The sequence below is a fragment of the Orcinus orca genome, chromosome 16 (genome assembly GCF_937001465.1).
Source record: "Orcinus orca chromosome 16, mOrcOrc1.1, whole genome shotgun sequence".
NCBI lineage: Eukaryota > Metazoa > Chordata > Mammalia > Artiodactyla > Delphinidae > Orcinus > Orcinus orca.
The window spans coordinates 85,839,666-85,861,096 of NC_064574.1; the positions used below are offsets into that span (position 1 = coordinate 85,839,666).

The following is a 21,431-nucleotide window of genomic DNA, read 5'->3' on the forward strand; positions in this document are numbered from 1 at the left end:
TTTTACGTACCATGTCTTCAAAGCCTGGTGCAATTTTTACACTTATAGCACCTCAATTTTCCTTGAAAATACTTCACCTGTATTTAGCTTTTATAAAATTTACAGTTGAAAAAGCAGATTAATATACTCAGGATGCTCCCAACATACTTAAAAGTTTTCCAGTAACAGAATTGAGTAGCAGTTTTTAGATTTTAATTAAAATTAAATGGAATTTAAAATACGGTTCCTTATTCACACTAGCCACATGTTCAAGTGTGGGTAGTGGCTGCCGTACTGGACCACACAATTCTATATCTTCACAGGGATTGGGGTTACACGGTGTATACGTTTGTCAAAACTCATTTTATGATATCATTAAAATCTGTAGGTAAATTTCACCTAAAAAAATCTCTCTAATGATATGCATGATCAAGTATTTAAAGGTGAGGTATGTTGATGTCATCAACTTTGAAATGCATCAAAAAAACAAAAAAGAAGGATGGATGGCTAGAGGGGCAGATGGGTATGTATGTGATAAAGCAAATAGAGCAAAATGTTCATTGCAGAATTAGGCGGTAGGATATATGGGTATTCACCATACAGGCCTTCTAACTCCTCTGAATGTTTAAAAAGTCCAATAAGGTGTTGGGGAGGAAAAGAGACAACATGTCTTCAAGAAACCATACCTGCATGTAATCCCATGGCTAGATCTGAAAAACATACTATTGAACGAAAGAAGCTAGACCCAGAAGGGCATCTATGGATGTCTCCATTTATATAAAGTTTCTGAACTTCAGAGACAAGACATCTGGCAAAACTGACCTATGCTGCTAGAGGTCAGAAAGCGGTTTATCCTTGGTGGGGGGGAGGGGCTGACAAGTAGGGGTGCGTAAGGGGGACTTCTGGGGTGCAAAATTCTCTGTCTTGGTAACTTGGGTGTGTTCGCTTCATGAAAACTCATCAAGCATTTTTGCAGAATTTCTATCAGTTTTTCTTGTTGACTTAAGGCCTGCCTGCCCTTCGTACCCTGCATGAGGAAAACCAGAGTTCCCCTCCAAAACTACATGGGCTGATCTAAAGGTTCGCCAAGTGCAAGCGAGATTCCACCCAGGTCCCCAGCGAGTCACTGGGGATGGAGGACCTGGATGCTGTGGGCCTTGGCGTTTATTTTAGGAACTTTCTCTCTGTGGTTCCTGATTAAGTTTTTGAACATGCTGTGCAGAAAGCAAACTCATGTCTCCTTTAGTTCCTGGCCCATGTGCATCCGTCACCTACACTCCTCAAAACCGCCAAGATTTTAGTCTCCTGTGCTTGGACCACAGCACCATCATTTGTTGATCTTCGTGCTTAGCTGCTTAATTTATTGAACGCCTTTCCCTCCAGGAGCTCAAGGAACTTTTCTCAAAGAACTTACAACACGAAACAGGAGGGAATGTTCTCCAGCTGTAATGGGGGGAATCAAGAGGTGAGGGAGGGACAGAAGTCAAGGGTCACTGAGGCAGAGTAGAAGGAGAGGTGCAGGGGCTGGGGAAACCGGTACATGAGCAGAACCCAAAGTTCTCTGGATGTGCCTGGTTGGCCCAGATTTTTAAGTTCATAATTCAGAAAAACCCTTGGGACCTTCCCCCCCTTACAGCCCTGAGAGAGTAACACACCCAGGGGCCTGGGCCGCAGCTTTGGGGCCAAATTATTAAACCGATGACCTCCAAAAGTCTCAATTTCCCCTACAGGTGCTGAGTCTGAGAGCACTGCGCGGGGGAGGGGGGGTGCAGAGGGCCAGAGGCAGCGGGGTGACAGACTCTGTCGCCATCACGGGTCCAGGAGGGGTGTGTGCGGCCCTCGGAGGTGTGCTGACCGCCAGGCAAGCCCCAGGAAGCTTCCGGAACAGAGGCTGAGGGAGAGAAGAGCCCTGGGGGTGCCCAAGGCTGCAGGATCCCTTGCTTCCCACTTCTCTGTGGGAAAAGCCTCCCCCGCAGATCGCAGTGACGCCTCCGGGAGTTCTTCAAAACGGGGCCAATTCCTCCGAGAGGGCAGCTGCTCCAACCTCCCTCCCACGCAGAGCCTGGAGAGCCTTCAAGGGGGTGTCCCTTCCCACGGCCGCGCCGGGCTCTTGGTGTCGGAGCCGGCTGGGGACTGCGGCCCAGGCAGGGGTCCAGCCTCACGCGACTCGGGGCGGGGCCTCCCCAGGCCCGCCGGGGTCTCGCGGCCCCGGGCCCAGCCCTCCCGCCCCACCTCCTCGCCGCCCTCCCCGCGGCCGGGACCCAGGCTCCGCCCCTCCCCTCCCCCTCTTCCTTATCTCTTTTTCTAACCTTTTGCATTTTTTTTTAGTCTCATTTCCTGTCGGGTTTTGCATTCCCCTCCCCCCTTCCAGCCTGTGACACACTTTCTCTCCTTTTTTCTCTCTTTTGCCTCCTTTGGCCTCCGGACTGCTGCCCGTGTGGCGCGCGGCCCCCTACCGGCCCTGCAGCCCCTGGGTCGGCTGCGCCCCTCGGACGGTCCGGGCGGTGGGGACCGAGGGCCGCGGCCCCGAGGGGAAGACGGCGGCCTGCGCGGAGCCTGAGCGGCCCAGGTAGGCGCGGCGGACGCGGGGGTGGGGACACGGGGGACGGCGGGGGCGCGCTGGGGCGGCGCGGTCGTGCGGAGGGGGGACGCGGGGGGCCCGGGGTCCTCGGCGGGCGGCGCGGAGTCGCGGCGCCGTGCGGGGGTCAGGAGGGGCTCGCTTTTCTGGTTCCGCGCTACCGGACCGCCATCCCTCTCTCACCATCTCTTTCCCCCTTTCCCCTCTGGCTCCATCTCTATCTCCCTCTCCCCGCCTGCGTCTGGAGAACTTTATCTCCACTTTCCATCTCCCTGTATCCCGCCTCCGAGTTCCCCTCGGACCGTCTGTCTCTGGGTGGCCCCGCCTGGCAAAGTCCCCAGCCCCTCAGAGAAGAAAGGGATGAAAGGGGGGGCGGGCCCGGCAGGGCGCCCCTCGGTGCCCCTGCCCCAGAAGGAGGAAAAGAACATTTCTAAGACCTGAAAGGACAGGAAGTTTCCAGACCACAGCCGGGCCTGACGCGGAGGCTCCCGAGAAGGTGGAGCCCCTGGGAGGGGAGGGGAGGGGAGGGGAGGGCAGGGGGAAGGACAGCCCCTCCCATGGGGAGAGTGTGGAACCAGGAGGGGCCCAGGTTCCCCGCAAAGCCAGGATGAGGTCCTAGTGGCCTCGTGCCTGAAGTCCCCACCCCCGTGACACTGACCCGCCCCCCCCAGCACACTGCCCAGGCTGGAAGGGCCCCCCGTGGTCTCCTGAGCTCTCGGCACAGGGAAGGGAGAGGGCTTCTCTGTCCCTTCAGAGTTCAGAGCACAGTTGGAGGGGCCCCAGGGAGACAGCTATGGTGCAGGGAGCAGGGCCTGCTTGACGGGGCGTGTGTCGGAGCTCCCAGCTTCCTGGCACCTGGTCTGGCGAGTGTCTGCAGAGGACCATCCCCACAAACCTGGTCCTGTGGACCAAACCCATCTGTGCCCAGCCTGCCCCCAAACCTTTGATTTGTGGTAGGAAAGAATTTCTCCTGACAAAGTGTAAAAGGCTACCAGCCTCCCAAGGAAGGAAAGAAACGTTGGTCCATCACTGGACGATTATTGGGTGCCTCCTCTGTGGTTATTGGGTGCCGGAAGTCCCGAGCCGTAGGTTAATGCGAGGACAGGAATTTAGCTACAGTGTTCCACTTCTGTCCTTGCCCTGAGTCTCCACTTCTCTCTAAGCCCCTGGCAGCTGTAAAGAAATGATGGTTCCCGCTGTGGGCCGGGGCTGATCAGAGGGCAAAGGGAGCCTGGGACTGACTCAGCCTCATCACATCCCAGCAAAATGGTTTGGATGGCTGTGCATTTCAGTAGCACCCATATCGAAAAGGAAGTCTGTTAGTCCCACCAGCCCGTACAGTCCTGACTCTGTGTACAAATGTTACTTTGTGTGATTTTTTTTTTAAATTGTGGTAAAATACACATGACATAAAATTTACATCTTAACCACTTTTAAGTGTACAGTTCAGGGGTATTAAGTACACTCACATTGTTGCACCAGCATCACCACCATCCATCTCCAGAACTTTCCATCCTCCCAAACTGAAACTCTGTCATCATTAAACAACTCCCCACCCCCTTCTCCAGCCCCTAGAAACCACCCTTCTACTTTCTGTCTCTATGAATTTGACTCCTCCAGGGACCTCATATAAGTGGAATCACACAGTATTTGTCCTTTTCTGTGACTGGGTTATTTCACTGAGCATCATGTCTTCAAGGTTCATCTATGTTGTAGCAGGCGTCAGAATTTCCTTCCTTTTTAAGGCTGAATAATATTCCATTGTGTGGACGGACCACAGTTTGTTTATCCATTAATCCTTTATGTGATCTTTTATTTTTCATTTTTTTTAAGATTTAATTTTATTTATTTTTGGCTGTGTTGGGTTTTCATTGCAGCGCGCAGGCTTCTCCTTGCGGTGGCTTCTCTTGTTGCAGAGCCTGGACTCTAAGCACGCTGGCTTCAGTAGTTGTGGCTCGCAGTTCTAGAGTGCAGGCTCAGTAGTTGTGGCACGCGGGCTTAGTTGCTCCACGACATGTGGGATCCTCCCGGACCAGGGCTCGAACCTGTGTCCCCTGCATTGGCAGGCGGATTCTTATCCACTGCACCACCAGGGAAGTCCCTATGTGATCTTTTAAAATGACTTGTAAACCTAACTCTTCTTCTAAAGGTGGTGGCCCTTGTTTGAATCACTCAGTGGGCACTGTCTGGGTGACACTGTACCAGGTACCGTCGGGGACACACAGAAGGAACGAGAGACCCAGACATCCTCCCCTAAATAGTTCAGGCCCTACAGTCGTGTTGCCATGACCAGAGGGTGGCAGAGACTCAAACTAGAGGGAAGGATTGAGGGAAGGAAGGATGGCGGGAGGTGAGTGTGGGCGATGGTGGGACTCAGAGAGTCCAGCAGTCAGTGGAAGGTTCCAGGCTGAGACTGTGCTGGTGGGGCAACATCCCAACTAACTTCTCCACTTTCCGACATGCGTTTCTCCACCTTTCCAATGGAAACCTTGCGGTGCCTGGTTTGCTGATGATAGCACTTCACGCGTGAAGGGCCAAATCGAGTCCCAGTGCTCAGGTGATTATGGTGAAAAGGGACACCAGATGCTGATAAACAGAACTCCTCCCAAGAGTTTAAAACTGCCTTCTGTCCTCTCTTGCATTGTCCCCACACTTGGCCTTGGAGACAGTGAGTGCCTCCTGGTAATCGGGACGATGGTGAAGTCCCGCGAGGGCCGGAATGCCCAGATGACCACCCCGACGCAGAGTGTGACCAGATCTGTGAAACTTGGGTTAAAAGAGGTCAGATCAAGGGGGAAAGGCCTCAGGAGGTCCACGGTCCGCCTTCTGGGTCGGAGGCTGAGGCGCGGGGTGGGGGGGGGGGGCGGTGGGAAGGAGCCTCGGGCTATGGCCCAGACGCGGCTTCCGGTCGTGACTGCCCACCTGGGCCGGCCTGTCATCCTTTCAGCTCTCTGGGAGTCATCTCTCCCCGGTGAAATCAGGATATTAATACTGATTCTTTTCAGTCTTGTCAGTTACACCAAGCATGAAATGAGCAAACTCGAGATGTGCTATACTCTTCCTGTTGCTGTTACTCCTGAGATCCGGGGAGGATAAGAGGATGGACGCTCGGGTCCGGACGCTTTCCCCACCCCGTGCCGGGTGGACTTCCTTTCTTAGTGTCCTGCTCTGCAGTCCTGATCTTCCAGGGCAGCCGAGAGGATTGAAGGAAAGCTACCCTGTAGACGTACTGCATTATCCAGGAGGTCTGGAGCATTTTGAATTGATTTAAATACGGGAACAGAAAGAAAAGGAAAAGAGGACTATCAAGGAAGCCCCTTAAAACCGCTTTTCTGCTAAAGGAAAAGGAGACTGGCAGATTCCCAGGTGCCAGCCTCGTCACCCGTGCCACGGCGCATGGGAAGAACACGGCTTGCGCGCTTCACACGCAAGGAACACGCCCCGTACACCTTCCCCCAAAGTCTCCTTGAGCAGCTCCTGCTTGTGGGTCGATGGTTTTAATGGGGTGACTGTTTCCAGCGGGGTGACCTTTTTGGTTGTGATTTGTTCAGGGCTCTGAGAATATAACGGTCGCTGTCAGATTGGTGCAATGGGCCAGTGCCGCGGGGTAATGAAGGGTCCCCGCTCCTGCCTCTGGCAACAACGCTCTGTCTTCGCTGGTCGAGTCCCGCAGTCAAGCTCCCCAGGCTCATGTCTTATGTCACAGTCCTCTGGTCCTCCCAGCTCCTCACAAGTGGGTGAGCCAGAGCAAGGGCTCCATCCTCCCCAGGTGGTTTCTGTGTCAGGGGTGTAACCTTCCTTCTCACCCCAAATCCGACTCTGGAATGTACGTCCTCATACTCAAGTGTGGCGGTGACAAAGCGGGGCCCCGGGCTCTGTCCACATACTTCACAAATCCTGCAGGTACCACAGCAACACCTGTCACACTCTGCTTTGTACAGTCAGCGCCATCCCCCGGTGCTGGACCCGTCCACTGAGAGGCAGGCTCCTCCAAGTGGAAAGATCTACGGACCCGGAGCCAGGCAGAAAGGGCGTCTGCCCCGGCTCTGCCGCGTACTAGCTGTGTGACCTCGGGAGAGTCACCGGTGGCTCTGAGCCTCAATGGCCACGTGTGTAAAATGAAAGCACCACCCCTACATTAACATAGACCAAAGTGTTTCCAAATGAGAGTGCTCTGCTTTTAAAGGTACTTCTGACTTGGTTATTCTGGACAGAGTTGGGGGTAGGAGGTAGAGTAGAGTGACGAATTTGATGCAAAACTGACTTTATCTGAGAGAGCTATTTCCTTAGTTTACAGAGAACTCTCAGAAGAAATCAGGGAGGTGCAGGAATCGGCACACTTCTTCTGTAGAGGTCCAGATAGTAAATACCTGAGGCTCTGAGAGCCAGCAGGTCCCTGTGGAAACGGCTCTGCTCTGTTCTTGCCATGTGGCCAGATCTGGCCAGTGGGGCAGGATGGGCAGTGCAGGGGTGGGCCCTCCACTGCAGTTTGCTGACTCCAGAATTAGAGAACTCGACCCAGAGAAAAATGCTTAAAGGATGTGAACAAGCAGAATATGAACAGACCAATCAATTTACAATGAATGAATGCGAAGTAATACAACAGAGAGATGCCTTTTTTCCACTGTCAGACTGGCAAAGATCAAAACACTTGATAAAACGTTATATTGGCGAGAGAAACGGGAAGCAGGTAGTGTAATACGCTGTGGATTTGACAATATGTACCAGCATAAGTGAATCAACCCAAGAATTCCACTTCTAAGAATTATCACACAGGTAGACTTGTCCATCTTTCTGTGCACGCTGATGTTAACGGTGGCATTGTTTTTAATGGGAATAAACTTGAAACCACACAAATGCTCCTCGAAAGCAAGATCCCTCCATCCAGTGGAATTCTGTGAGGCCTTTAATGAGACAGGGGCATAGAGGGAGTTTCTGGAAGAAAGCACCAGCACGTGTAAGAAACTGCTCTAGTAGGACGTCTGGGGAATGGTGGCTGGGTGGACGAAGGGGAAAATTCTAGTATTCATTTTTTTTTTTAACATCTTTATTGGAGTATAATTGCTTTACAATGGTGTGTTAGTTTCTGCTTTATAACAAAGTGAATCAGTTATACATATACATATGTCCCTATATCTCTTCCCTCTTGCATCTCCCTCCCTCCCACCCTCCTTATCCCACCCCTCTAGGTGGTCACAAAGCACTGAGCTGATCTCCCTGTGCTCTGCGGCTGCTTCCCACTAGCTATCTATTTTACATTTGGTAGTGTATATATGTCCATGCCACTCTCTCACTTTGTCCCAGCTTACCCTTCCCCCTCCCTGTGTCCTCAAGTCCATTCTCTCTAGGAGGTCTGCGTCTTTATTCCCGTCTTGCCCCTAGGTTCTTCATGACAATGTTTTGTTTGTTTGTTTAGATTCCATATATATGTGTTAGCATCCAGTATTTGTCTTTCTCTTTCTGACTTACTTCACTCTGTAAGACAGTCTCTAGGTCCATCCACCTCACTGCAAATAACTCAGTTTCGTTCCTTTTTATGGCTGAGTAATATTCCATTGTATGTATGTGCCACATCTTCTTTATCCACTCATCTGTCAATGGACACTTCGGTTGCTTCCATGTCCTGGCTATTGTAAATAGAGCTTCAATGAACATTGTAGTACATGACTCTTTTTGAATTATGGTTTTCTCAGGGTATATGCCCAGTAGTGGGATTGCTGGGTCATATGGTAGTTCTATTTTTAGTTTTTTAAGGAACGTCCATACTGTTCTCCATAGTGGCTGTACCAATTCACATTCCCACCAACAGTGCAAGAGGTTTCCCTTTTCTCCACACCCTCTCCAGCATTTATTGTTTGTAGATTTTTTGAGGATGGCCATTCTGACCGGTGTGAGGTGATATCTTATTGTAGTTTTGATTTGCATTTCTCTAATGATTAATGATGTTGAGCATTCTTTCATGTGTCTGTTGGCAATCTGTATATCTTCTTTGGAGAAATGTCTTTTAGGTCTTCTGCCCATTTTTTGATTGGGTTGTTCGTTTTTTTAATATTGAGCTGCATGAGCTGCTTGTAAATTTTGGAGATTAATCCTTTGTCAGTTGCTTCATTTGCAACTATTTTCTCCCATTCTGAGGGTCGTATTTTTGTCTTGTTTATGGTTTCCTTTGCTGTGCAAAAGCTTTGCAGTTTCATTAGGTCCCATTTGTTTATTTTTGTTTTTACTTCATTTCTCTAGGAGGTGGATCAAAAAGGATCTTGCTGTGATTTATGTCATAGAGTGTTCTGGCTATGTTTTCCTCTAAGAGTTTGATGGTGTCTGGCCTTATATTTAGGTCTTTAATCCATTTTGAGTTTATTTTTGTGTATGGTGTTAGGGAGTGTTCTCATTTCATTCTGTTACATGTAGCTGTCCAGTTTTCCCAGCACCACTTATTGAAGAGGCTGTCTTTTCTCCACTGTATATTCTTGCCATTGACCTATATTTCTGTTTTTGTGCCAGTACCATACTGTCTTGATTACTGTAGCTTGGTAGTATAGTCTGAAGTCAGGGAGCCTGATTCCTCCAGCTCCGTTTTTCTTTCTCAAGATTGCTTTGGCTATTCGGGATCTTTTGTGTTTCCATATAAATTGTGAAAGTTTTTGTTCTAGTTCTGTGAAAAATGCCATTGGTAGTTTGATAGGGGTTGCATTGAATCTGTAGATTGCTTTGGGTAGTAGAGTCATTTTCAGAATGTTGATTCTTCCAATCCAAGAACATGGTATATCTCTCCATCTATTTGTATCATCTTTAATTTCTTTCACCAGTGTCTTGTAATTTTCTGCATACAGGTCTTTTGTCTCCTTAGGTAGGTTTATTCCTAGATATTGTATTCTTTTTGTTGCAATGGTAAATGGGAGTGTTTTCTTAATTTCACTTTCAGATTTTTCATCATTAGTATATAGGAATGCAAGAGATTTCTGTGCATTAATTTTGTATCCTGCAACTTTTCCAAATTCATTGATTAGCTCTAGCAGTTTTCTGGTAGCATCTTTAGGATTCTCTGTGTATAGTATCATGTCATCTGCAAACAGTGACAGCTTTACTTCTTTCCCAATTTGGATTCCTTTTATTTCTTTTTCTTCTCTGATTGCTGTGGCTAAAACTTCCAAAACTATGTTGAATAACAGTGGTGAGAGTGGGCAACCTTGTCTTGTTCCTGATCTTAGTGGAAATGGTTTCAGTTTTTCACCATTGAGGACAATGTTGGCTGTGGGTTTGTCCCATATGGCCTTTATTATGTTGAGGAAAGTTCCCTCTATGCCTACTTTCTGGAGGGTTTTTATCATAAATGGGTGTTGAATTTTGTCAAAAGCTTTCTCTGCATCTATTGAGATGACCGTATGGTTTTTCTCCTTCCATTTGTTAATATGGTGTATCACTTGATTGATTTGCGTATATTGAAGAATCCTTGCATTCCTGGAATAAACCCCACTTGATCATGGTGTATGATCTTTTTAATGTGCTGTTGGATTCTGTTTGCTAGTATTTTGTTGAGGATTTTTGCATCTATGTTCATCAGTGATATTGGCCTGTAGTTTTCTTTCTTTGTCATATCCTTGTCTGGTTTTGGTATCAGGGTGATGGTGGCCTCGTAGAACGAGTTTGGGGAGTGTTCCTCCCTCTGCTATATTTTGGAAGAGTTTGAGAAGGCTAGGTGTTAGCTCTTCTCTAAATCTTTGATAGAATTTGCCTGTAAAGCCATCTGGTCCTGGGCTTTTGTTTGTTGGAAGATTTTTTTTTTTTTTTGCTTGTCAAATAACCCTTTATTATTTTTCTTTGCAGTTCTTAACTAGCTGGACATTCCACTGCACCACTGTTGATGTCATCTATGATGTCGTGAGGGTGGCGGCCATCAACATTGCAGCCCACAGACTGGGCGGTCCCCAGGATCTCTTTAATGGTTCCAGAGAGTTCTCTAGCTAAAGATCGATGCCGCATCTGTCGGGCAATGCTGACAGTCTCATCAAAAGTGATGTTTCCACTGTGCTTAATGTTTTTCTGCTTCTTTCTGTCTCTTGGCGGTTCCTTGAGGGCTTTGATGATCAGGGCAGAGGCAGAAGGTACCACGTCAGTCTGGGCCTGTCGGTTCTGAATGGTCAGTTTCACTGTAATCCTCAGACCCTTCCAATCACCAGTTGCCTTGGCGATGTCATCACCAACTTTTTTTGGAGACAGACCCAGGGGGCCGATCTTGGGGGCCAGGGCAGACGTGGCACCGACTTCCCCACCGGTGCACCTCAGGTACACGACTTTGATCTCGTTGGGGTCGAACTTAGGCGGCATGGTGGAGGCGGCTGGTGTCGGATGAACCCGGATTCGGGACGACCGAAGAGAGTTGCACCTTAGCCTCCTCCGAGCCGAAAACCGAAAGACCGGAAGATGGGGCACTTGCGCGGGTTAGTCTGTTGGAAGATTTTTAATCACAGTTTCAATTTCAGTGCTTGTGATTGGTCTGTTTATATGTTCTATTTCTTCCTGGTTCAGTCTCGGAAAGTTGTGCATTTCTAAGAATTTGTCCATTTCTTCCAGGTTGTCCGTTTTATTGGCATATAGCTGCTTGTAGTAATCTCTCATGATCCTTTGTATTTCTGCAGTGTCAGTTGTTACTTCTCCTTTTTCATTTCTAATTCTATTGATTTGAGTCTTCTCCTCTAGCATTCATTTTGTGTCCTTTTCTTTTGTTTGTTTTTTAACCCTGAGCAACTGTTATCATTCTGATTAAGAAAACAAGAAGGAAAAGCCAGGTTCAGAAGAGAACAGCAAGGGTGGTCCCCATGAGCTGCTGTCCCGTTTAGTCTTAGCTGTCCTGATTCCCAACCTGCTGGGTTGCAGGAAGAGAGCTCCTCTTGCAGTGACTTCGATTTCAGCTGTGTCCCAGTAAGAGAAATCACAGGGCCTCCGTGCTCCTGTGGAAAGGCAAAACTGATTGGTTAAAAAAAAAAAAAAAAAGGATTTGTTTTAAATTAAGGCATAGCACACACACACAGTATACGTCCCAAATCTGAAGTGCACGATGGGGGAGGTTTCACACCCACCCACGTAGCCGATCATCCAGATCAAGACACGGGTCCTTTCCGGGCCTCGAGGGCGGAGGGGTCTCATGCTCCTTCCCGGTTGCTAAGCCCCCCACCCCTTTTGCCTGTCCTTGAATGTCACATAAATGGCATCACACAGAGCGCGCTCTTGTGTCTCCAGCTTGATTCATCCATGTGTGTCGCAGTCACTGGGGTTTGTTCCTTGCCGTATAGCGTTGCACTGTGAGCGTTTACCACAGTTTGTGTATCCATCCTACCGCCGATGAACGTGCGCGTGTGTGCAGTTTGGGACTATTGTGAGAGCTGCTGTGAACACTCTCGGAGAAGCCTTGGTGGCAATGACCCACTTTTTTTTAATCTGAGGGCAAACAGAAACCTTGTGCCAGCATTACTGGAGGTTTAGCCAGTGGTTATTTCAGTGGAAGAATGCTGATACGAAGTAAAACTGCGTTTTATTGACATTACGGCTCCGTTCCCTGCCTCTGAGTAAGGATTCGGTCATTCACTGAACTTTTCTAAGAAGAAATGGCCTTTTTAAAAAGGGATTCGAGTGTAGCCAGTTCGGGGGATGTGGGGGAGTGTGCGGTTGAATAATAATGATACCTTGCACTTCTCTCCGAGTCTCCTGGCTTCAGTTCTCAGATGCTTTTCAAAATCATCTTGTGAAGCTCCGTGGCGCCTGGGGAGCTGAGGCCACAGGCATGCCGGTTTGCGGGTGGGAGGCAGAGACGCGTGGCGATTTCCAGTTCCTTTGGGAGTTCTCCGTCCTCAAAAATCGTGTCTTCTGGACTCTTAGAGGAGGTTCTTTCACGGGGCCCTGGAGACGCAGGCGTTCTGAGTTTGGGGAGGTTTTAGACTGTAAAGGAAAGTGGCCCTAGGAAGGAGAGGGTGGTTTCCTATAACTGCTCCGAGCAGGGGAGACCACCCGACTGCAGCAGAGCAGAGGGCTGTCGCCAAGGAATGGGTCAATCTCCTGCCCCCTCAGTTTTGTACAGAAATTCTGTGTAATGCTGTATCTTTCTTAACTAATTAAAAAATATGCTTTTGAAACCCAGCCATTTATGTCGGACTACCTGGGCCCAAGAGGCTCCCCTGCCCTAAACTGACGACCATCCTTCGTCCTTCCACCCACCAGCCGCCCCCGGCCTCTCCGGGCCCCTGGCCTCCTCCTCCACCCGCCTGGTCCTGCCTCCACGCAGGCACCAGAACCACCTTGTCCATGCAGAGATGCTTCTGTAGCGGTTGTCTCCTTTTTCTCCAGTATCATCAACTTTTTTCCTTCTCTCCAAGGATCATTCCGACCAGAGTACAAATATGCTGCAGTTCCCCCCATCTTTTTTTTTTTTTTTTTTTTTTTTTCGGTACGCGGGCCTCTCACTGTTGTGGCCTCTCCCGCTGCAGAGCACAGGCTCCGGACGCGCAGGCTCAGCGGCCATGGCTCACGGGCTCAGCCGCTCCGCGGCATGTGGGATCTTCCCGGACCGGGGCACGAACCCGTGTCCCCCGCATCGGCAGGCGGACTCTCAACCACTGCGCCACCAGGGAAGCCCCCCCCCCATCTTTAAAGAAAAAACCCAAAGCTGCCTTGATTCCATATCCCCTTGTAGCTGTCACTGCCTTGCTGTGTACCCCTCTTCTGTTCGTCTGTCAGGGCTGCTGTAACAGACTACTGCAGACCGGGGAGCGGCGGGGGGAAGGGGGTTAAGCAGTTGAAGTTTATTCTCCCAGTTCTGGAGGCTGGAAGTACGAGATCAAGGTGTGGGCAGGGCTGGTGTCCCCTGAGGCTTCTCTCCGTAGCTTGTAGGTGGCCGCCTTCGAGCTGTGTCCTCACGTGGTCAGCCCGCTGTCTGCATCCACCCCTGGTGTCTCTCTGTGTGTCCAACCTCCTCTTCTTACAAGGACACCAGCCCCGCTGGATTAGGGCTCACCCTAACGGTCTCACATTAACTCAGTCACTCCTTAAAGGCTTTGTCTCCAACTACAGGTAGTGGGGCTAGGCCTTCAGCATGTGAATTTGGGGGGATGCAACTCAGCCGTCACACCTTTACAGATGGTCTCTTTGAAAGCGTTGTCTACACTGTCCCCATTTCCTGTCCCCGCATTCTGTCCGGGACCCACTTCAGTCAGACTTCTGCCCCCCGAGTCCCCAAGTCCAGGTCCACTCTCAGCCCTCGGGGGCATTAGCTCAGTCTATCTACCTCTCCTCCTCGGAATGTGGCGTGGGTTCCCTCTCTTGGTTTCTCCCACCTTCCCGGCCACTCCTTCCTAGTCTCTCTTTTCTGATTCTTCTGTGTCCCCTGTCCTCTGAGGTCAAAGGGCCTCGGCCTCTTCTCCCTCTGCACTCCTTCCTGGATGGTCTCATCTAGTCTCACAGCCTCAAGGCCGTCTCTGTACTCTTGACTCCCAAGTTTATACCTCCTGCCAGGCCTCCCCTCCTGAACTGTGCACTTCAGTAGCCAGTGGTCTTGACTGCCTAGACATGGAGTTGACCCAAAACCAAACTCCTGATTTTCCCATCCCTAAGTGCTCGCTTCCATCCTGCCAGGTGCTCAGGCTTTGAAGCCTTGGGGTGGTCTGTGATTCCTCTCTTAGAAATAGGAGTGTGTCCACTTGCTCAGCACAGAAAACCCAAGTGCTCTGGCTCGGTCACGAAGGACGTCGCTCCCATGCCTCGTTAGTGCACCTTTCAGGGGACTTGTACCCCTAACAGATGGGGCACAGCATGACGTGCTGGAGAGAACCTGGGGCTCGGAAGGCAGGGGTGAGATTCGGGTCCTGGGTCACTAACCCATTGGGCCGTCTTGGCCAAGTTCTTTCTCTGCTCTGGGCTCAGTTTCCTCGTATGTGAAGTGAGGCAGGAGCCGGGGCCGGGGATGGCAAATGGGTTTCACCTCGAGGGCCAGCTCCGCGGAAGAGAGTTCTGTGATCGATTGCCCACGTCTGCTGTGGGTGTGAAACTGACAATTGGAGCCCGGGTGCCCCCCATTAGTCACCCTTGCCCTGGCGCCTCACCACCAAGAACCCTTCAAGCTTTAAAAATCTGTGATCGCGCCCCGACCTTGAGCAAATCACTTCACTGTCCCAAGATTTTGTTTCTTCGCAAGCGAGGTGGAGATAAATCCCTGCCTTCCTACCACGCAGAATTGCTCTGAGGAGCGTGCGAGATAGTGGGTGAAAAATGCTTGGAAAATAGCAGGACGGTATATAAATGCAAGGTTTCATTGTTACTAACTGACCTCCCTGGTCATGATTTGTGTTAGTCATGCCTTCCTCTGAGCCGTCGTCTAGGGCCGGGCAAGAAGCCTTTGCTTTCGTTTTCGCCCCTGCCCCCCACCTCGGGCAAGAGAGTGCCATTTGGATTTGCTGGTGACGATGAGAAAGGGGATTAGCATGAATGTGGGGTGTGCAGGTGATCTTTCTGTGCTTGGAAGATCTCAGCATCTTTCACAGCCCCTGGGGCAGGTGAAACCGGGAAGCCTTCTCCAGAGCCTTTCAGCTACTCAGCACCATCTTACCCTCCCACCGTCACCCCGCCACCTTGTGACACTTCTGCACAACAGGTGGGGAAAAAATCTTCCCAAAGTAAATTTTTGTCTCCCTCAGGGGTTCATCTGTATTATCCAAATGTCGGGAATTAAATTAATTCTCCGGTTGGGCAGTTGGGAGCGGTGGGTCTCCCCTGAGCGCTGCTGAGCGCAGCTCTGGCTAATTTCTGGAGCCGGCACCTGCCCTGCAGCCTGTGGGAATCCAGGGGAGATACCCAGCTAGAGCTATTTTTGTTACCTGATGAAAAAAGCATCCCTTCCCTCAATCTACAATTCTCCCCTCTTTCACCTTGAATGTTGTTAATGCCCCGTCTTTTCTGCCAAAATCCCAAAGAGAGTGTTTGCAGCTTCCTGTGTGCATGAACTTTTCCCAGAGACCCAGGGGAGCTATCTGTCCTTACATTACTTGGTGTAAGCAAAGCTTTGGGGCATTTCTTATTGCCAGTGGTGTATTCTGAGTTGGTTTCTTTGCTCAGGCTCTTATTTATTGGCGAGTGCGTCTCATTTCCTTCTTCCCTCCTGCAGCCTTTGTCGTGAACAGTGTTCGGCGCGGTGTGAAATGAGAAGCATTAAGAACTCTTCTAAGGCATAAAGGTTTGATTTTGTTTTCCTTTTTTCGTTTTTAAGTGTTAGAAGAATAAAGGACTTGAGTTTCCTGTAGGACTGGAAACAGTGAATCAGATTTTTGTTTTGCTTAAAACCTGAAAATCTCAGGCAGCAGTTGAGAGTCTCTGGACAGAGCTGAGTGCTGTGTTTGGGGGTTTAGGGTGATGTCCCTTCCCCATGGGCCATTCTACGGGAGAGGCGGTGGCCACCCACGGAGACTGATTTGAGAGGGACCAGAAAGGCTACCTGAGTCACAGAGCTGCCCGAGACAGAGTGGGCACTGACACTTCCTGCCCTGCCTTTTCTGCTCCGTGAGGCGTTTCAGTGATTCAGTGCCTGGTGTTATCCACAGACTGATGGGTGCAATGAGCGTGAGCTCTCCCTCTCCCAGCAGGCGACCTTGGACAAGTCTCTGAAGTCATTGGTGAAATGGGGGTAAGACAGCACCCTTCCCACAGGAAGTTAGATGAGATACCACCTCCCAAGTGCCACGAGGCAGGCAGGACATCCAGGGAGGCACGGCTGGGGCAGGTGCGTGCTCGTGACACAGGCGTGCCGTGCTCGTTAGCAGGATGCCCTGGAGAAAGTTCAGAAGGGCCCCTGACAAACCTGTAATCTAGCATGAGCCATTTGCTTACATCCCTTGCCTGATCCCTGTTCGTTAACATCCATTACTACCATTATCCTTTGATTCATCCCTTAACGAGTACCCAGTGCCTGCCACTCCCGGGCACTCCGCTAGGTGCCAGGGATAAAAAGATGTAAGGGCGGGGTCCTCACCCCAATAAGCCTGTACTCAGATGAGGAGACAGTCAGTTGCAAGATAAAGGAGGCATGCATTGAAGACGGGTGTGAGAGAGAGGGGCACCCGGGTCTGCCCAGGGAGACAGAGACCCCCAGGCCCGATAGAAGCTGAAATGAGACTCGGAAAATAACGAGGCTTTTGCCAGGCAGAGACGTGGGAAGGGCCCTCTAAGTAGAGAAACCGCACGTGCCCAGCCATGGAGGTGTGATGAGCGTCAGTGTTGGCAAAAAGACGGGAAGATGTGGGGACGGGGGAGGAGGGGCCCCCGAGAGCCCCCGGATGCCTTGCCGAGGGGGCAGGTGCTGTCCTGTGGGCGAGCACCAGATACTGGCGCGACTGAGCCGTGACTGCGCGCCAGGATGGATGTGCAGGTTTGAAAGGTCACACACAGCGGTGCGGAGAACAGATGGGAGACTGGGGGCAAGAGGCACGGAGGGCCCCCTCTGATGGGTCGTGGGCCAGGATGGGCCGTGTCTTTAAGTAAACTTCGTATGGACGCATAACATTCATGCAGGAGGCGTGCACACATCCTACGTGTGCAGCACGACGGATTTTCGCAAAGTGAACACACGGTGTCCCCAGCACCCAGACCATGAAACAGAATGGGACCAGCCGAAAAATAATATTTTAATGAAAAACAAGAATGTCTTTTCATAGCATAGTAATTTTTAGTATAAGTCTGTCCCAAATACTGCACGGGACATTCACGTTCTTCAGAATGCTTGGTTATTCAAGATGCAAATCTGACTGAGCGCCCTGTATTTTATCTGATTACCCTGGGTGCATCCACATTGTTGCAGGTGGCAGTAGTTCCTTCATGTTTTTATTGCCAGCGAGAGTCTGTTTTATGACTTGCACATTTTGTCGAGACTCCCGCTGATGGATAACTGAGTTGTTTCCAATTTGAGGACATTATGAACGAGGCTGCTCTGAGCACTCTTGCACTTACCTTTTGGAGACACGGGCTTGTATTTCCACCCAAGAGTGGACTTGCTGGATCTTAGAGGATGTTTATATTCGGCTCTAATAAATACCACCAAATAGTCTTCCAAGAACGTTGTTGCAAATGACACCCCATCCGCAGTGGAAGAGCGTTCCAGTTGCTCCACAGCTTTCCTCACACGGCATTGTCTGTCTCTTCATTTAGCTATTCCAGTGGGTGTGCGGTCCAAACAAAGCACTGTGCAGTTTTAATTTGCGTTTCACTTGTGGCTGAGCCGACTGCCTTTTCGTGTATTGATCGGCCATTTTGGCCGTCCTCCTCTGTGAAGTGTCTGCTAGAGTTCTGCCCACTTTTCTGTCGTCATGTCTTTTTCTTATTCAGTTGGAGTAGTTCTTCATATATGAGGAGTCCTTTGTCAGATAAAGGTATTGCAGATATCTTCCTTCAGTTTAGAGCTTGCCCTTTTGCTCTCTTATTAGAGTCTGCTGATGAACAGAAGTTTTTAATTTTAATGTAGTCCAGCTCGTGTGGGTTTTTCCATCATGGTTCACTCTTTTTTGAGTCCTGTTTAAGAAAGATATGCCTTATTAGTTTATCCAGTTTCATTACTTTTTTTTTTTTTTTTTCCCAGTACATGGGCCTCTCATTGCTGTGGCCTCTCCCGTTGCGGAGCACAGGCTCCGGACGCGCAGGCTCAGCGGCCATGGCTCACGGGCCCAGCGGCTCCACGGCACGTGGGATCTTCCCGGACCGGGGCACAAACCCGTGTCCTCTGCATCGGCAGGCGGACTCTCAACCACTGTGCCACCAGGGAAGACCCCATTACATTTTTTAATGTGGCTCCTTAAAAATTAAAATTACATGTGTGGTTCAAGAAAACAAAAAAGAAAGAAAGATATGCCTACCCCAAAGTGTGTGTTTCCTCCTAAAAGATTAATTGTTTCATCTTTCACATTTAGATCTATAATCCATCTAGAATGGATTTTTCCTTTAATAAAGGATAACGTACGTACAATAAAACACACCCATTTTAAGTACACAGTCCAGTGAATTTTGATAAGAGTATATACACATGTAACCACAACCACAGGCAAGATGTAAAAGATGTCCATCACCCCATAAAGTTGCTTTATGTCCTTCTGCTTCTCAGAGTGTGGTCCATGGACCAGCAGCATCGGCCTAACCTGAGAGCTGGTTAGAAATGCAGACTCTCGGGCCCCACCCCAGGCCGGCTGAATTAGAATCTGCATTTTAACAAAATTCCTAGGTACTTTGTATACACTTGAAAGTTTAGAGACAATCTGAGTTCCTTTGAAGAAAGGTGACAAGCAAAAAAATGCTTTTTCTATTGTTATTAATGACATCGCCTGAAGCAAGGCAAGGTAAATGATAGATTATTGAGTTTGGGGAAGAAATGAAAGAGAAGAGAAAGACAAAGTTGGAAAGAAATTTTGAAGTCATTACAGGAGCACCCTCTGTTCCCTGGACCACTTCCTCTCCTGGAGACCTGGCCCCGCTGATGTCCTGCAAAGCTGAAGGACAAGATTTGCCGTTGGGGAGGCTTGGGCTCCTGGAGCAGTGCTTCCTGGTCTGTGCCCTGGACCAGCATGGAGAAAGCCATCCTAATGACCAAGTCCAGAAGGACCATAATTTTGGGTTTGTTGTTGTTGTTGTTTTTTTACTTTTCTTTTTTTTTTTAAGTTTAATTTTTATCTTCATGTAATATATGTACTGCTTTAAAATATCAAATACTTCCACATGGCTTATAATAAAAGATAGCCGTTCTCCAGCCCACCCCTCCCTCACTCCTCTGACATTTTAATCACCTACTTTTTGGATGACCCCTTATCCCTCACACCCGGAGTCCGGTTTTCCAGTGAGTAAACGTTCCTTCTGCCAGAGCTGGGGAGAGAATCTGGGGCGTTAACTGCCCCCTTTTACATATCTTCAGCCGATCCTCCTGGTGTTAATCCCACCCTGGTTGTCCACCTTCTGTGGTCCAAGGTACCTCTATTTTCTGGGCTTTTCTGGGATTCTGCACAGAGCAGATTGGCTTTTGTTCCTTCCAGCTCTTCTACCATTAAGCGCTTAGGTTTTCTCCTTCTCTACTCACATTAGACATTTTTACATTATAAATTAAATTTCTTTTTTAAAAAATCAAAAGAATATATACATATATTATAAAGAATACTAACAAAAAGGCTTCATATTTCAGTCTGTGGAAATTATTTTTGTGAGTGGTTTGAAATCCAGTTAAATGTGTTAATAAATTAAATTTATTTCCGTAAGGGCTATCCCAGCCCCATCCCTTCCCCTCTGACCTGCGGTGGCGAGTTTCTCATGCATTATATCCCTGGCTCTGAATCTGAGCTCACGATTCTGTTCCTTAGATCTATTTGTCTTTTGCCAAAAAAAAATACCAGGCTGTCTTTTTCCCCCTTTGTTTTCTGCCTTCTCAGGTTTCAAATGAGCATTTCATGTTCCCATTTAACCTCTCCCAGCATATCAATTGTACTTCTTAAGTTGTTGCTAGTGGTTGCCCTGTAGTTAAGAAAATACATTTTTAACTAATCCACGTCCCCCTTGAAATGACACTGGATGGTTTCACATGTAGAGCAGGCGCCTTATAATCCAGTGTTCCCAGTTCCTCCCTCCCGACCCTCTGAGATTGTTGTCCATCATTTCACTCAGCATCCACTATCAGTTACGTGATACGTTGTTACTGTGATTACTTTAAAGAACAGTAATCTTGGGCTTCCTTGGTGGCGCAGTGGTTGAGGGTCCGCCTGCCGATGCAGCGGACACGGGTTCGTGCCCCGGTCCGGGAAGATCCCACGTGCCGCGGAGTGGCTGGGCCCGTGAGCCATGGCCGCTGAGCCTGCGCGTCCGGAGCCTGTGCTCCGCAACGGGAGAGGCCACGACAGTGAGACGCCTGCATACCGCAAAAAAAAAACCAGTCATCTTGTAGATCAATTAAGAATAAGGAAATCCCTGGCAGTCCAGTGGTTAGGACTCGATGCTTTCACTGCCGTGGCCAGGGTTCCATCCCTGGTCAGGGAACTAAGAGCCCGCAAGCCAATGGGCGGGGCCAAAAAAAGAAAAGATCTTTTTTGACTTTTATTTATTCCTGCGCCAATGCCCTTCCTTTCTTTATGTTTTTTTTTTTTTTCTTTTTTTATGTTGTTTTTCTTCTGCCCGAAGATCCTCTTTTAACATGTCTTGCAGGGCAAGCCTATTGGCCATAAATTTCTTCCATTTTTGTTTATCTGAGAAAGTCTTCATTTCTCCTTCACGTTTGAGGACGATTTCGCTGGAAATTGACTTCTGAGCTGGTAGCCTTTTCTCTCTTAATACTTGCAGTATTTCACTCCACTCCCTTCTTGCTTGCGTTGTTTCTGATAAGGGGTCCACTGTGATCCTTATCCTTAACTTTTCATAGGAAAGGTGTTTTTCCCCTCTCTGGCTTCTTTCAGGATTTTCTGTTCATCTTTGCATTTCTGCAATTTGGATCTAATGTGCCCAGGTGTGTTTTTCTTGTTATTTACCCTGCTTGGTAGTCTCTGAACTTCCTGCATCTGTGTGGTTTGGTTACAGATCCGGTATTAATTCAACTATTAGTAGTGTTCTTGGCCATTAGTAATTCAGCTGTTTGTTTTGCTTTCTCTCTTTTGCTTCTCCCTCTGCTCATCACATTATACTACACTTTTGACATCATCCAATAACTCTTGCTTATTCTGCCCTGTTTTCTTTTCATTCTGTTTTCTCTTTACATTTCAGTTTGCAAGTTGTATTGACCTATAGTCAAGCTCGCTGACTTTTTTCCTTGGCCACATCCAGTCTACCGACGAGCCTGTCAAAGACACTTTATTTCTGACACTGTGTTTTTGATTCTCCCTAA

The 21,431-nt window shown here is 49.0% G+C and overlaps 2 protein-coding genes across 3 annotated transcripts in view; one reads left to right on the top strand and one right to left on the bottom strand.

Moving 5' to 3' along the window:
* The first annotated feature begins 2,253 nt into the window (after positions 1-2,253).
* The window catches only part of CARD11 (caspase recruitment domain family member 11), a 113,030-nt gene continuing 93,852 nt past the window's right edge, over positions 2,254-21,431 (top strand). For both annotated transcript variants that reach the window (XM_004268968.4, XM_033426690.2), the window contains exon 1: positions 2,254-2,548. The gene's annotated coding sequence lies outside the window, so the exon portion shown is untranslated. The remainder of the gene's footprint in view (positions 2,549-21,431) is intronic.
* On the bottom strand, positions 10,321-10,975 carry LOC125961496 (60S ribosomal protein L12-like). Its single transcript, XM_049699671.1, has one exon. The coding sequence runs from the start codon at positions 10,880-10,882 to the stop codon at positions 10,385-10,387; it is 498 nt and encodes a 165-aa protein (XP_049555628.1). The 5' UTR covers positions 10,883-10,975; the 3' UTR covers positions 10,321-10,384.